The sequence below is a fragment of the Lipomyces doorenjongii genome (assembly GCF_038497915.1).
Source record: "Lipomyces doorenjongii strain NRRL Y-27504 unplaced genomic scaffold V1508scaffold_32, whole genome shotgun sequence".
NCBI classification, from domain to species: Eukaryota; Fungi; Ascomycota; class Lipomycetes; order Lipomycetales; family Lipomycetaceae; genus Lipomyces; species Lipomyces doorenjongii.
In genome coordinates, this window is record NW_027118099.1 from 172,923 (window position 1) to 187,143 (window position 14,221).

Consider the following 14,221-nt stretch of genomic DNA (forward strand, 5'->3'; position numbering starts at 1 on the left):
GCGCGGCGCGAGCGTGTTGTCCGGGTAATTATATTATTACCCGGACCTCGAAACCCGCTCACACCGCCGCAACGAAAACAAATCCATCACCCCGGAGGTAAACAAACCATCACTGAAGGCGCCAAACCGCAACTGCATCATACACCAATCTTCCTAATAGAAGAAAAACATTTGACGTGGAGCTTATCGTCGAATTTCTTAAAATTGATTTGTAATAATTTGATTTCAGAAGCGATTACATACAACCAAGCATGCAGTCACCAATTTCAAAACGCGCTCCACGGCCGTCGAACTTTGCCGAAATCGGAGTCGCGGGACGGCACGTCTATTGCATACGCTATGCTGTGGATGAACGTACTAATTTAATACCAGGAAAACCGGTATCAGGATAGCAGATACTCGCAGTCGCGACTCATACGGCATGGAAAACATGGACGCCTTTTTCTCACCCGAAGCGGCATCGTTTGGTAACCACGACGAGAACGCGCAGACATTGGACAGCGAGACGAGCATGGATATCACGACGTCGCGAAGCCGAGTCGAGTCACCGGCTGCGTCTCCTCGGCGAGCGGGTCTGCCTAGCCCCGGGATCTTGCCGCGTCGGACACCAGTGAAGACGAATATTGGCTCACCTGCACGCCGCAGCGATATTGCGCGGAAACTGGACTCGGCTAGCGCGAGTCGGGAAGAGAGCATCGAGGCAGCGGCCGAAATGGACTTTATGCCACAGTCAATTAGAGGGAAGCAGCGTGGGTTGGCCTCGAAGAATTGGAAGCCAAAGAAGCCGTTTGCGATTGCTGATTATGACGTATTAGAGGATGAAGAACATGCTTCTAATTCTGTGAGTGAGCTAAAAGCGGGCGTGCCGGACGCGGAGAACGTAGAGGAGGACGAGGATGATAAGAACGAAAAGGAAAATCAGGCGCCGGATGAGATTGATGCAAAGGTGCGGTCCTATAGGGAATTCCAGGAGCGGGAAAAGCGCGAGAGTGAAGAGAGACTTAAAAAAATCACGGACCAAAGGGCCAAGAAATCAAATGCAATATCTGAGGTTAAGAAGAAGAGCATATTGCAAGTACAGAATAAGAATGTGTCGGCTGCGGGTAAGACTGCGGTGACGAAGAGGATAATTCCAGGTCCGCCTCTACGACTAGAGTCTGAATCGGAGTCTGCGATTGAAGACGACGATGTGGACATGGAAGAAGTCTCAGAACTATCTGAATTCGAAGCGGAGCCCGACGACAAAGAATTTGTGAAGCCACAATCAAAAAAGGTAGTTAAGGCGCGGTCAGCTAGGCTCAAGAAAGTACCATGGAATCCAAAAGTGGCCCCAAAGAAAGTTACGTCCAAGCCGGCAGCTACGAGCTCGAAGGAAAAGGCGAAGGCTGCTCCGATACTGTCGACGGCTGGTTCCCAATCCGCGCGTGCATCTCGACAGGTTTCGGAACCGCGGACGTCATCACAAAACATCAAATCGATAATACCGGAACCGCCGGCAGGGTCTCGCGAGGAAGAAGATGGCGTGCGACGATCAAAACGAGTACGTGTGCAGCCACTCGCGTACTGGCGTAACGAGCGCATAGTCTACAATCTTGGTGAGCGTCGTGAGTCGGGCCCGGCTCTGCCACAGATCAAGGAGATTATTATGGTCGACTCACCGCAATCCATGATGACTACGCGAGTATCAACACAACGAAAAAGCAGAGGGGGCAGTGTCTTTAGACGGACCAGAACCGAGGAGGAGTTGTCTGACGTTGCAAATGAGAGCGACCCAGACGAAGTTGTTGGAGAAGTCAACGATTTTATGGACGACGAGAAGATTGTCAAGAGACGTATGTTCTTATCTTTGCACATTTTTAATTGGGCTAACGAAGCTAGGTCTCGCGGTATCTGGCCATGCCATTCCGTTTCTGCAAACCGCTAGTTCGTCGTTCAAATTCGCGAAGACGTTTGACGAGCCTGGCGGGTTTATGGCGTCGGGGATGGTGTTGCTGCCCGTGCATGGCGAGAAAGGGTCCCGGCCATCACGACATAACGCGCTCGCGTTCTGTGTTGTTGAGGGTCACGTTGAGGTGACTATTCAAGACACGACGTTCAGATTACGACGCGGTGGGCATACGATTGTGCCGAGAGGTGGGTGCATTCTTACTTTAGTCAGTGAGTTTCGCTAATCTAACGTAGGAAATTACTACTCGTTACGGAATGTGGGAAGCAAGAAGGCGATGCTGTTTTTCACGCAGTCAACGGACACGTTATTCAACGCAAGCCAGGAGGAGGAAGATTAGAATTGTGATACCAAGTTGATGTTTTGTGTATATTAGCTGTACGATTGGATGTGGTTTATATTCTTCGATAAATGTATTATAAATAATGATACAAACAATCCTAAACCTCTTCATCGTCTTCATCAGACAAGTCATCGATTTCGGGAAAGTCACCCACCTCAACTTTCTCTGGCCTAAAAAAAGAGCCATGATTTTTCCGTGCTTCAAAGTATTTTACACCTTGCACGGTTCCATCGTTCTTTCCGACGGGCTCGTCGAAGTCAACGCCGACCCAGACCGCATCGTTTTCCTCTGTCCCCGCTCTCGGTAACTCCGGCACGCGGCCGACAAACTTGACAATACCGCGACGCTCCGAAGGTTCGACGACACGACACCGTTTTCCGACGTGAATCGTTCGTGTTTCCACCTGGGCTTTATTCAACAAGTTGTCGCGCTCCGACGCAGTCTCCGCAAACCGACCTAGCTGATTGCGCTTCTTCCAAGCAAGGACTGTATCATCCCGTTTGGCGTACTCTTCCTGGGACAACTCGAATTTCGCCACACGCGTAACGTCGGTATAATTTTCTTGGGCAGAAAACGGCCTTGAGTCATCAACTTGCACCCTTGCAAACGGCACCAAAGAATCACCAAACTCTCCCACCGAATAGTCGTTGTCCGTCCTCCCATCTGGGGGCGTGAGCAGGATTGGCGTTTCAGAGTGTGCAATGTAGAGGGAGAGGCGCTGGGACGAAGAGGGAATTCCTGTGATTGGTTCGAGCCGGGATTTGAGGTGCGCAAGGGTCCAGTGGGGCGAGATTCTGCGCTCGGAGGAGGTGTTTTCGGAGGTTACTAGTAGAAGGATGTCTGCCATATGAAGGTTCGAACTGTTGATGGATAGTGCGGATGTCGATCGTACTGCTTGTGTTTTGGTGAGTATTTGAAGAATAGTGCACTGATTCAACGGAAGACGCGTTTGTTTATGTGCGGCTCGATTTAGTCCTCCGTTCGCTCGAATAAGGGCACAAGTTTTTCCCTCACATTATTCAGCGCTATCAATATGCCTTTACAATCACAATCAGCAACACCGCACCCAGCCGATCCGCTCAAGCTCGAAAACACGCACGTCCACGCAATCTACGACGAAATCGCACCGCACTTCTCACAAACGCGGTACAAACCATGGCCGATCGTGCAGCGCTACCTAGAGTCCCGCCCACGGGGTTCAGTAGGTCTTGACATCGGATGCGGGAATGGAAAATACCTATCTGTGAATCCGGAGATCTATATACTCGGCAGCGATCGATCTAGCAAGCTTATTGAGCTGGCGCGCACGGGCAAGGAGGTCGGGAAGAAGAAGTTTGTGGATGTGGGTATTGCGGACGGGATTGAAGCGCCGTTCCGGAAGTCGCGGTTCGATTTTGCGATATCGATTGCCGTCGTGCATCATTTCGCGACACCGGAGCGGCGACTCGAGGCGGTGAGGAGTATATTACGTGCATTGCGACAAGGGGGGACGGCGTTAGTGTACGTCTGGGCTTTGGAACAAAAAAACTCGAGACGAGGGTGGGACGAAGGGCACGCGCAGGACGTCATGGTGCCTTGGGTTACGGAGAAAGATGGCGCGCGGACGGTGGTGGAGCGGTATTATCATTTGTATCGCAAGGGCGAGATTGAAGCTGATGTTGAAGCTGCGGGTGGGAAGGTCGTTGAAGGCGGGTATGAGCGGGATAATTGGTGGGTTATTATTGAGCGTGGTAAGGATTTTCGATAGGTACTGTACGATAGATAAAATAAACATATCCATGACAATAATATTATTATCAGTTAAAGCATTTTTGCTAGCGAGTCTAATGTGATACGACTAAGGCGCAGTTGCGATCAATATATGAGGGTTTGTGGTGTACATGGACATTAGGCGCGTTACCTGACGCGACCGGCCCTCATTTGAAGAAGTTGCACCGCAATTGTCGACATAATCATGGCTGCTAGTAGAATAGATTGAGGAGTGTGATCATTTGTTTGTTTATTTTTCTGTACACGGAGCCCGTATCCTGCCAGTAAGTAAAATCGCGAGCACAAAAATGTCAATGGCATAAAAACCGAGTCTCGAATAACGAAAGGCAATGAACATTTTGTCAACAGTTGATTATTTATCAAGCGTTCCTTTCCACTTTACGTTATATAAGAGTAATGTTAATTGGCTTCCCTTCGCGTTGTGGAGTATGACTGTCTCAATCGTTCTTATATCAACCGAAAATGAAGAGGAATATGAAGATGGACCAACAGTCCACACGTCGACAGATTATGGTGATGGTATTCTGTCTATTACTGTAGTGTGCACGTTCGATTAGGAGCCGAGGCAAATTCATCCTGAATTGGCGTGGCAATCGCACAGACGCCGCACTCGAGGCTTGGCATTTTTTTGTGCGACGCGCTCAGGTGACGAAATGATCGCCCTTAACACCGCCGCAGTGACGTTCGGAGCTACGTCATCCTTGAGAAAGCCAGCCACAGGCAGCCACAATGCCTATCGAGCTGCACAGTCTCTGACAAGACAGATAGAACCACTAGTGGATCATATTCATTTGCGCTGGTTGTGAATACAGACACGATACGACTGTGTTACTAGGTATAATGGTGGGCCAGCTGGTGGGACATGCAGGGCAAGTCAGTGGAAAATAATATGGGGGTGTGTGCGCGATGAATTAGGCAAACGAACGATGGTACATGCATAGACTGTTTAATCATTATTATTGCCCATGAGTTGCGAGTATGCGATATTATCCTGTTTAAACTGAATGTACTATATATATCTATATCCTATATATCCACAGGAGGGGAGTGGGGGGGCCGTTCTGCGGCATTCGAGAAGCGCGTTCCATCCATCGGCTTCATGTCACAGCTGCCCATGCCTCTAAATACGGCTAGCGCAGGCTACCTAGTCAAACTGTGCTATGCCGGATACGGTTAACGAGGGCCAGCATCTGCCGTACAATACCCTTTTAGTCCTGGAAGTCATGCTACAGAATAAATTCCTAACCCTTTAAAAGTGTTTTCACTGCTAAGTATAAGGTTTGCCGAAAGTCCTATGGTGCGGCATTTGGGAGTCATACTAGTCTGTTTCCGGAATAAATCGCACCGCCACCGCTGCTTCTTACCATGGATGGCCATTTGTGCCGCAGGCATGCCTGAATTATGGCCCCAAAATATAAGGCGATTTGAAGATCAGCAACGGTCGCGACGGAGGACCCTTTATTTATTTACCGTATGCCTCGGTGATTTGCATCTCCCCCTTTACTAGTCTGTCAGTCGAATCGTCAGCCAATTAACAGAAAAGACAAGGCAGAATGGCTACCTCTGAGTCGTCCTCGACCTCCGCTTTCGTCTCGGCCATCGTCTTCAACGGCTTCATCTTCCTCGCGTTCCTGTTGAGCTTTGTACTTCTCCGCCCCGAAGACAAGCGCATATATCAGCCAAAGACATTTCTCGAGTCCGTTCCTGAAGAGTACGTGTCTGTTGTCTCTGGCACAAGCACATTTCGTCGCGTAAGGCGCTAACGATCCTAGTGAACGAACTGAGCCGTTGCCGTCCGGTTACTTTGCCTGGTTGAAGGCCTTAGTCTTCAAGCCTGACGTCTACGTTCTGCGCCAAACGGGCCTCGACGGCTACTTCTTCCTGCGCTATCTCAAGCTCGTAGTCTTCATCTCCTGTGTCGGCATAATCATGCTCTGGCCTATTTTGCTGCCTGTCAACGCGACTGGCGGCGGCGGCCAGACTGGTCTTGATCTGCTCTCATTCTCAAACATCTCGAATCAGAAACGATACTACGCCCAGGTCTTCTTGTGTTGGTTCTTTTTCGGCTTTATCCTCTTCGTCATCTACCGTGAGTTCGTCTACTTCATCGCGGTCCGCCAAGCTGTATTGACTTCACCCCGGTACTGGAACCGCGTCTCCTTCCGGACAGTGCTCTTCCAGACTGTCCCTGAGAGCTACCTTAACGAGCGCACACTACTCAGCTTATTCCCCGAGGCGCGGAACGTCTGGATTAATCGCAATCACAAAGATCTGGCCGACAAAGTTGCCGAGCGTGACAAGCTCGCGCTGCAGCTCGAGGCCGCCGAAGTCAAGCTTCTCAAGACAGCTGTGAAGAACAAGCTCAAGACAGATAAGAAGGCCGGTGCAGATGCGACCGTCGAACAGGGTGTCACCATCGACGCCTATGTCCCTCAGAACAAGCGTCCGACTAAGAGACTCAAGCCGATCGTAGGCAAGAAGGTCGACACGATCGAATACAATCGCAGCAAGCTAGCAGAGCTCGACCAAGAGATCAATGAAATGCAGGTTAACTACATGTCGGCCAAAAAGCTCAACTCGGTTTTTATAGAATTCAACTCGCCCGAGGCTGCTTTTGATGCCTACCAGCTGGTCGCGCACCACTTGCCTTTGCATATGGCTCCGCGTTACATCGGTCTGCACCCCGAAGATATTATCTGGCCAAGCTTGCGATTCTTCTGGTGGGAGCGTCTGATCCGCACGTCCGCCACGACCGCGTTCATTGTCGTGCTCATCATCTTCTGGGCTATTCCTGTCGCCGTCGTCGGTGCGATCTCCAACATCACCTACCTCACGGACAAGGTGCATTTCTTGAGCTTTATCTTGAACATGCCTCATGTCCTGTATGGCTTGGTGACGGCGCTCTTGCCGACGATTATGCTTGCTGCTCTCATGGCAGTGCTGCCTGTTATCTTGCGTCTCATGGCCCGCCTTGCTGGTGCGCCGTCTCATTCACTTGTCGAGCTGCATGTCCAGAACTCGTACTTTGCGTTCCAGGTCATCCAAGTGTTTTTAGTTACTACTATCGCGTCGTCTGCCTCGTCCGTCGTCACGCAGATTATCGACAACCCGTCTTCGGCTACGAGTCTGCTTGCCACCAATTTGCCGAAGGCAAGTAACTTCTATATAGCGTACTTGCTTCTCCAAGGTCTCTCCATCGGTGGAGGTATCTTGCTGCAAATCGTCGGCCTCATTCTCTTCCGTATTATGTCCTTCCTCGACAACACCCCCCGCAAAATGTACAACCGTTGGTCGAGCTTGTCGGCCATCGGCTGGGGTACCCTTTTCCCGGTATATACCAACTTGGCTGTCATCGCGATCACGTACTCTATCATCTCGCCCGTCATCTTACTCTTCTCCGGCGTTGGCTTCGCAGTTTTGTACGTCGCGTACCTGTACAACTTGATGTACGTCTACCAACCACCTCTGGATCTCACCGGTCTCGGCTACCCGCGTGCACTCTGGCAGACCTTCACCGGCCTCTACCTCGCGCTCGTGTGCTTGCTCGGTCTCTTCGCGGTCGGCAAGAACTGGGCCTGCATTGTTCTCACAGCAGTCATGCTCCTCTTCACAGTCTTCTTCCAGATCACGCTCCAACACGCGGTGGTCCCGCTCATCGATGCTCTGCCGAAATCGATCGAAATGGAACACGCGCACTGTCTCGGTCTCGACCGCTCCTCTCCCACTGGTACCGCCACGACACCGACACTGGCCGAGAAATCCGGGACACATAAGCTCAGCGAAGCATCCACCACATACGAAGCCAATCGCAAAAAAGCCAAATTCTCAAAACCAATCTTTCGCTTCCTCCGCCCTGACATCTACTCGTCCTACCTCGAGATGAAGCAGACAATGGTGCCCGACTGGCCAGTGCCCGAATACACAGTCGAGGAAGAACGTGGGGCGTACGATTCTCCTGCGGTCCATGCGGTCGCACCGTTTCTCTGGATCCCACGTGATCCGTACGGGTGGTCGACTACGGAGATTGACAATACGGCGTCTGTGATTGGCATGTCTGACAAGGGCGCGCATTTTGCTGAGAAAGGAAAGATTGTGCGGGACGGACTACCGCCTGATTACAAACCGATAAAACATTTGTAATTTTCATAACTTTTGCTTATTAATGCCTTGGTAAAACGTGTAATTTAGTTGAAATGGATTCGTTTGTATCTGTAGTGATGCAATTTTAATGGTAATGTATGTATATATGCTCGGTACCCTATGGCTATCTTTCGAAATATTTACTCCTTAAAGCGCCTGATATGGTCGATATCCGACTTGACATTCCACCCCCTTGTTTCAAGTCACTTAATAGCGCTTCTTCCAGCGCCGACCGACTAATACTGGCATCTACGTCATTAGCCTGACATGCACAAATGTCCATGGAGAACAAAATATTAACACGAAATAAGACGAACGAACCAGATATATCACTAAACGAACTACCAGTACTATTAGGTTTCGACCCACGTGTCGCAGTCAATGCAGCGCTATTCATACTTGTTGGTCGTTCCACTACGCCGGGTCGTCGCGCGGTTTGAGTTCTGAATCCTGTGCGCGCGAATGAAGACTTCAGATTTGCCGCCGTTGCTGAGGTATGATCTTCATTAGAAAATAACGGGACGAAAGTATGTTCTTGGTCTCGTTCTTGATTGTCGTCGGAGTAGTGGGAAGAGGTGGAGATTGATTCTTCTGATCTGGCGTCTGCGTGTTGTTGGAGCCGCGTGCGAAAATTGAGTGTTGACGCGGAAATATCTGGACTGTTAGAGCGGATGGGGTAGAATATGAGGGGGACGTACGGTCTGGTGATTTTTTTATTCGGGTCGGAGGCATGTTGGTGGATGTGAAACTGCGGCTGGAATGTAATAGTGTCTGTTCTGATAATACGGCTACGCAACGTCAGCACCACTCAAACCAATTCAACGGAAAACAGCAGAAGCAGACGCACCGCTCTGTGAAGTGACCCGCTGCATTTCTTCGCGTACTTGTTGCAGTTCGCGCTCGTACAGCCAGGCAGCCTGCTGCAACAAGAACGGAATTGAAACGTTGAAATACTCCGCCCTGTTACACGCACTTGTCAGTAGTTGGAAGTCATCAGGGAGCGGTGGGGGTTGCAGACGTACAATTGTGGCCCTATTTCATATTAGTATCTCACGATGGCGCGCAAGGCACCCAGGACGTACATCTTATTTCAGTCCGCTTATGCGCGCGGGAAAGGATACTCCATAGCTCATTTTCTTTATCTTGATTCCAATCAATCTAGTCCCTCTGTTAGCTACATCATTCCATAACCCAGCACTAAGCTCAAGTCATGCGCGCAATTGATCTCGGACTTACAGGGTGTGGCTCAGGGAATCCATTCCTCGGAAATGGAAAACGGAGGTAGACTGTGTACTCAGGTGTACCTTCTTGCTCTTTCGCTTGCCTGTCAACCTGCATTGAAAATACTCTGTAAAGATCCGAGGTCTACAAAACTGGAGGCAAATGCAAATGAGCGCAACCAGAAGTAACTGAGATGGACGCAAGTCCTGTTGTGGGTTAGGTTATTGAAATGTGTGCTGATATGAGGGTTAGGGTTAAATCCATTGCTTAACTGAAGCCACAGATATTTCATTTAAGTTATATAACTTAACTAACAAGATACATTTAAAAATTTATGCCTCTAAGTCATCTTCGCCTTGTGATTCATCATTTTTCCTCATCTGTCCTTCATTTTGTTGATCGCCGCCTACTGTCTGAGTCGCACCGCCGATTCTGCTACTACTACTGCGGTCGCGCTCGCTCTCGCCAATGTCACTTTCACTGTCGTCACGACCATCATCCACGTCGGGATTGGACACATCCTCAGCACTATCCGCGTCTACTTCGACGTCCACGCGAACTACTCTACTACTTGTTATTGTACCACGATCAAGCACGTCCACATCCTCATCGTAGAAAATAACACTTTCAGGATCAGGTGCAAGCACACCGACCTCTTCGTCATCAACATCACTATCCGTAACATATTCCTTCGACAAGTACACTTTCGGCGGCTTTGCATGTCTCGATGAAAGTGATTCGTCATCTGATTTCTCTCGTACTCTCTTGGAGCGTTTCTAAATTGCGTTAGTATACGACATGACATAGGAGGAGGATCGTTATAGGGAACTTACCTTGTCCGGTTTCATGGAGGATTTCTTGATGGCACGTTTTGCCCGGTTTGTTCGTTTGACACCGTCATCGTCGACCTTCGCGACATCATCGATGTCGCAGGCATCATCGCCCCCGCCCACGTCCACGTTATCGCTGTCAGACCTATCATCAATGATACTCATAGCATGATCGTCTTCACTTCCACTCTCCCGATTCCTATCCCCGGCTAGCTTCGTCTTCTCGCGCTTCCGCTTTAGGTGCTTCTCCTCATCATGGCCGTATTTCAAGAAAAACAACGTATCCGGCATCTTCGTAAACAAAAGCTCAACGTACAATGCCGGTCTCTCCACAAGCGCCTTCGCCAACTTTCGGACATAATGGTTCATAAACAGCTCCACTTCCTTCCTCGCAGAATTTGAGTGACTGATACCCTCACGGGGATCCAAACAGCGGTGCAGGACAAGCATGAAATCAAGCCTATACAATAATACTTCTTCTTCGCGTTTGAAGAAGATGCGGTGGAAGAACGCGATGATGCGTTTGATTTGCTGGTCTGAGAGATCGGCGTACGTCGCTAGCACGGAACGAAACATGTCGATGCAATTCTGCGTGAAGAATTTCCGTTCAAACCGCGCGAATTCGAAGTAGCGTTCGTTGGATTGTTGATGTGCTAGGGTGTCGTCCTCGTCAGATGAGAGCACGGCATAGCCTTTATCGTTTGTATCGTCCGGCGAGTTTGACGATTTTGGTCTTCGAGTCCTCTTTTTTTTGCCGCGGATGTATAAATGGGTGTTTTGTTTGGAATATGACTCGAGAATTTTGAGCACCATGTACACTAATTCGCAGCATGCTGTCATCAATGAGACTGAAGCGCCGTGCAAGACGTTCGGCAACGAGGCCAACAAATCCAATGTCGCCTCCTCATAAAACAGCCGCGAAATCATATTTTCAGCGATCTCCTGGTTAGTTTCAACGTCGGTGGATGACATTGCGGAAGTGAGCAGTATGATCTGTTTGAAGCAGTGCATCGCGTAGCCGAGCTTGCGCATGTGTTTGTTCTCCACAGCGGTGCGGAGGAGTTTGGTTACCGTGACGAGTGATTGCTGATCGAGTACGCCGGCGACGAGACCGAAGCCATGGTCGGCGTTTGGGATAGTGCGTTGCCGTGCCAGTTCGGCGGAGAGGAACCAGGACACTAGATACAGGAATTGCTCTTCGTGGTGATCTTCTACACGGCTGGATTCTCGCTCGATTTCTTTTCGGATGCTGATAAATAGTGCTACATCTTGTCAATGTGGAATTCCTTAAAATATCAGCTACACGCACGATTGAATGCAGAATCTAAAAACTCGTCCACGAAATTGGCAAGCGCTTTCTGCGCGTCGCCGGATATCAAAGTCTTTTTCTGTAGGTCATTGTTCTGCAATAATCAGCCCAAATCCATGCTCTGAATCGAAGCCACGTACTGTTCGTCGGAATCCGCCAGGCGGTCGTCTCCATTTCTTTAACTTGTCGAGCTTGTCCATTGCAGAACCAGAATCTTCCAGCGATTGCTGACCGGATACTGTCAACCGTGTTTTATCCTAATCCCATCAATACATTTCAACGTGGGATAGTTCGAAATTCATACAGCAACGACAAGAGACGTCATGGTGCCGAATCGATTATGTCGCGTTGCCGCGACCTTTGATTTCATTTCACTCTCATTTTCCAATCTGAGCCACGAAAGCGTCGGCTGTGCCTGTTTCGTTACGAACGATTTCGATGGTTTGCAATGTAAAGTATCCGGATCAATGCCCTTCACGATTTGGAACACCAGTTCTACTAGTTGCAGGTCAATCACATTCAGCACATCCGAGACACCTGATCCGAGCGCACTTATTAAATCGAAAATATTCTGCTGTGCAAACGCGAGGATTGCTGCTGTCAGGCCCTCGTCTAGTATTGAGTCCGACGTGCTCTCGATCATCGCAATGTTGCGGAAGAAATACAACACAAGACGGATGATACCCTCATCCCTCGGCGTGCGATCGCGAGGTGTCCGAGAGATGGACGGTAACGCGACACATGCCACCGCTTGGAGGACTTTTTGGGTCGGATGGTTAATTATGGAGTGCTTGTATAACCGCTGAGCCCGTTCAACGTGCGATTTATGTTTATTCGTCGCCATTGTATTTCTCAGTCCTTCCAATTGTAATGGCCACGTCAACGGCACCAAAAGCTCAACTACACCATGCCGTTACCAAACGTCAAATTATCATATTATCAGAAATACTCACGACATGCCAGCGCGGTCCGAAACTCATTCATAGTACATTGAGTCCGACTCACCTCCCAATCTGTCAAAATCTGCAATAAATCCTCAGTGACTAAGCTCGTCTTGGAGATAGTCCTTGCGACGTCCAAACGATTCAGCTTCTCGTCATATGCCTTTATCCATCTTTTGAGGTCCTTTAAACACGCGAGCGCGTCGTCGCCGAGGACATAGGGATGGTTGGGGAGCGAGTGGTCTGGCCCACCTAGAGCAGATATCAAGGACGTGACGTGGGCGCCGACTGTTGGATCCACGTCGGTTACCTCGGGCTGTTCATATAGGCTGTCTACTACCTCCATTTGATACTACATCAATCGAAAATTGATGCTGGCAATGGGTGATGGAGTATGGCGACGCGGCTTAAGTAGTAGGTCATTGAGTCGCGCAGTTCACTAATCAATAGAAATCCAACGCGTCGCCAACTCTGGGTTAGGGTATCCATTACAATGCCCAAACCCTGGATGGAAGCTGAACAATTTCACCAATAGCTCGAGAAGGTTAGGGTTATGCATCCTAATAGGCCACAAAAGTTCCGTGGGCATTCGTGGAAATTTAGCATCTCATGTTCTTTCATCTTCTGTGCGATATCACGACGATAGTACAAACAAACGAATCATAAATGGTGAGGTTGCCGTAATATAATATTGGCATGATTATTTCCGGTACGATAATACTGACGGCGATTTATTTAGGCTGATAAACTACGCGCTCAGCAACAACTAGAACAATTACAAACCCGCTACGTCGGCGTCGGCCACGCGGATACTACAAAGCAGTACGTGTCATTTCACTTTTCTCGATCGTAACCTTAATTCTTTATTATTCTCGGTAGCTGGAGGATACTGACCTACTGCGCAGTGAATGGGTCTCAAACGTGCACAGGGACTCATTGGCGTCCTATATCGGGCACCCAGCAATGCTTGAACATTTTTCAGTCGCGTTTAATGAGCCGCAGGAGCGTGTACGGATGCAGTTCGTCGACGTATGTTTTTCTGGCGTCTAATTTGAGTGGAATTGAGGATTGATGTGATTGACGACGTCATAGAAAATGATTCAACCCTGCGGACCACCCAAGGAGAAGGAAGAGATATGAAAAGATAGTTTCAGACGCTCTTGGAATACGTGTTGATAATTGCGAGACAGCATGCGGCTGAAGTGCTGACAAAGTAGCAGTTTTTTGTTTCGTCACGTAGCTTGTTTGCCGGTTAGTAGCTCCGTGGAGAGTAGAGGCATTTGCTTGGTTTAGATACATTGATTCGGGCATTGCCGGGCTGGTAGGACTAGTGGTAACTGATGATATAGTCAGCAGACGGTCCCCTTTGTCATAACTGCTATGATATAGATGTACTTTTGTACTTAACTGTAGTTTACTGTATCGCACAATCATGATGGCGATCTCATATTTGAAATTGTCAACTTCTGAAATAGAAGCGGCCCGACAGCAATGGAGTTGGTTTCCAGAGTATTGTGACCACTTGCGCTGTGAGCTTTATGAATTATTAGTAATCGTATACGAAAGTGTCGATTTCTGATATTCTTGTACTTTTGGGTACCTCATCAGCGGCTCACTAGGGAGGTGGTATTGTTATATTCCTGTGACGCTTTATAGATAATCTTACTGTACTATCATAATCGTCATGGGAGAGGTTTACAACGGCAGAAGCTAGCCCAACCG

The 14,221-nt window shown here is 49.1% G+C and overlaps 7 protein-coding genes across 7 annotated transcripts; 4 read left to right on the forward strand and 3 right to left on the reverse strand.

The window, feature by feature from the left end:
- Positions 1 to 99: 99 nt before the first annotated feature.
- Positions 100 to 2,376, forward strand: V1508DRAFT_419452 (Mif2/CENP-C like-domain-containing protein). The gene is made up of 3 exons (XM_066940600.1): positions 100 to 1,832; positions 1,879 to 2,133; positions 2,182 to 2,376. The coding sequence occupies exons 1-3, from the start codon at positions 422 to 424 to the stop codon at positions 2,283 to 2,285; spliced, it is 1,770 nt and encodes a 589-aa protein (XP_066795219.1). The 5' UTR covers positions 100 to 421; the 3' UTR covers positions 2,286 to 2,376.
- Positions 2,324 to 3,323, reverse strand: V1508DRAFT_419453 (CAP Gly-rich domain-containing protein). The gene has a single exon (XM_066940601.1). It carries the CDS (start codon positions 3,133 to 3,135, stop codon positions 2,386 to 2,388), a length of 750 nt encoding a protein of 249 aa, XP_066795220.1. The 5' UTR covers positions 3,136 to 3,323; the 3' UTR covers positions 2,324 to 2,385.
- On the forward strand, positions 3,100 to 4,075 carry V1508DRAFT_419454 (S-adenosyl-L-methionine-dependent methyltransferase). The gene has a single exon (XM_066940602.1). It carries the CDS (start codon positions 3,322 to 3,324, stop codon positions 4,033 to 4,035), a length of 714 nt encoding a protein of 237 aa, XP_066795221.1. The 5' UTR covers positions 3,100 to 3,321; the 3' UTR covers positions 4,036 to 4,075.
- Positions 4,076 to 5,556: 1,481 nt separating this feature from the next.
- Positions 5,557 to 8,349, forward strand: V1508DRAFT_419460 (uncharacterized protein). Its single transcript, XM_066940603.1, has 2 exons — positions 5,557 to 5,769; positions 5,831 to 8,349. Exons 1-2 carry the CDS (start codon positions 5,612 to 5,614, stop codon positions 8,196 to 8,198), a joined length of 2,526 nt encoding a protein of 841 aa, XP_066795222.1. The 5' UTR covers positions 5,557 to 5,611; the 3' UTR covers positions 8,199 to 8,349.
- V1508DRAFT_419464 (uncharacterized protein) lies at positions 8,212 to 9,588 on the reverse strand. The gene is made up of 7 exons (XM_066940604.1): positions 9,435 to 9,588; positions 9,281 to 9,356; positions 9,221 to 9,230; positions 9,046 to 9,158; positions 8,897 to 8,986; positions 8,520 to 8,852; positions 8,212 to 8,447 (listed from the first exon to the last, which is right to left on the reverse strand). Exons 1-7 carry the CDS (start codon positions 9,534 to 9,536, stop codon positions 8,323 to 8,325), a joined length of 849 nt encoding a protein of 282 aa, XP_066795223.1. The 5' UTR covers positions 9,537 to 9,588; the 3' UTR covers positions 8,212 to 8,322.
- Positions 9,589 to 9,686: 98 nt separating this feature from the next.
- Positions 9,687 to 12,975, reverse strand: V1508DRAFT_419467 (timeless protein-domain-containing protein). The gene is made up of 6 exons (XM_066940605.1): positions 12,512 to 12,975; positions 11,863 to 12,458; positions 11,699 to 11,815; positions 11,559 to 11,652; positions 10,253 to 11,511; positions 9,687 to 10,195 (listed from the first exon to the last, which is right to left on the reverse strand). Exons 1-6 carry the CDS (start codon positions 12,843 to 12,845, stop codon positions 9,752 to 9,754), a joined length of 2,844 nt encoding a protein of 947 aa, XP_066795224.1. The 5' UTR covers positions 12,846 to 12,975; the 3' UTR covers positions 9,687 to 9,751.
- A 51-nt stretch (positions 12,976 to 13,026) lies between these two features.
- On the forward strand, positions 13,027 to 14,024 carry V1508DRAFT_165426 (splicing factor 3B subunit 5/RDS3 complex subunit 10). The gene is made up of 4 exons (XM_066936083.1): positions 13,027 to 13,168; positions 13,239 to 13,321; positions 13,405 to 13,528; positions 13,592 to 14,024. The coding sequence occupies exons 1-4, from the start codon at positions 13,166 to 13,168 to the stop codon at positions 13,637 to 13,639; spliced, it is 258 nt and encodes an 85-aa protein (XP_066795225.1). The 5' UTR covers positions 13,027 to 13,165; the 3' UTR covers positions 13,640 to 14,024.
- The last annotated feature ends 197 nt before the right edge of the window (positions 14,025 to 14,221 follow it).

Coding starts and splice junctions, on each gene's coding strand:
- V1508DRAFT_419452 (XM_066940600.1), top strand. CDS start 422: ATGGAAAACATGGACGCCTTTTTCTCACCCGAAGCGGCATCGTTTGGT. Junction 1,833..1,878: donor CGAGAAGATTGTCAAGAGAC/GTATGTTCTTAT, acceptor TAACGAAGCTAG/GTCTCGCGGTATCTGGCCAT. Junction 2,134..2,181: donor GCATACGATTGTGCCGAGAG/GTGGGTGCATTC, acceptor AATCTAACGTAG/GAAATTACTACTCGTTACGG.
- V1508DRAFT_419460 (XM_066940603.1), top strand. CDS start 5,612: ATGGCTACCTCTGAGTCGTCCTCGACCTCCGCTTTCGTCTCGGCCATC. Junction 5,770..5,830: donor CTCGAGTCCGTTCCTGAAGA/GTACGTGTCTGT, acceptor TAACGATCCTAG/TGAACGAACTGAGCCGTTGC.
- V1508DRAFT_419453 (XM_066940601.1), bottom strand. CDS start 3,135: ATGGCAGACATCCTTCTACTAGTAACCTCCGAAAACACCTCCTCCGAG.
- V1508DRAFT_419464 (XM_066940604.1), bottom strand. CDS start 9,536: ATGCAGGTTGACAGGCAAGCGAAAGAGCAAGAAGGTACACCTGAGTAC. Junction 9,357..9,434: donor GATTCCCTGAGCCACACCCT/GTAAGTCCGAGA, acceptor CAGAGGGACTAG/ATTGATTGGAATCAAGATAA. Junction 8,448..8,519: donor TTCGTTTAGTGATATATCTG/GTTCGTTCGTCT, acceptor CTAATGACGTAG/ATGCCAGTATTAGTCGGTCG.
- V1508DRAFT_165426 (XM_066936083.1), top strand. Junction 13,322..13,404: donor CACGCGGATACTACAAAGCA/GTACGTGTCATT, acceptor CCTACTGCGCAG/TGAATGGGTCTCAAACGTGC. Junction 13,529..13,591: donor TACGGATGCAGTTCGTCGAC/GTATGTTTTTCT, acceptor ACGACGTCATAG/AAAATGATTCAACCCTGCGG.
- V1508DRAFT_419467 (XM_066940605.1), bottom strand. CDS start 12,845: ATGGAGGTAGTAGACAGCCTATATGAACAGCCCGAGGTAACCGACGTG. Junction 12,459..12,511: donor TCGGACCGCGCTGGCATGTC/GTGAGTATTTCT, acceptor GGCATGGTGTAG/TTGAGCTTTTGGTGCCGTTG. Junction 11,816..11,862: donor TGACGTCTCTTGTCGTTGCT/GTATGAATTTCG, acceptor TGATGGGATTAG/GATAAAACACGGTTGACAGT.
- V1508DRAFT_419454 (XM_066940602.1), top strand. CDS start 3,322: ATGCCTTTACAATCACAATCAGCAACACCGCACCCAGCCGATCCGCTC.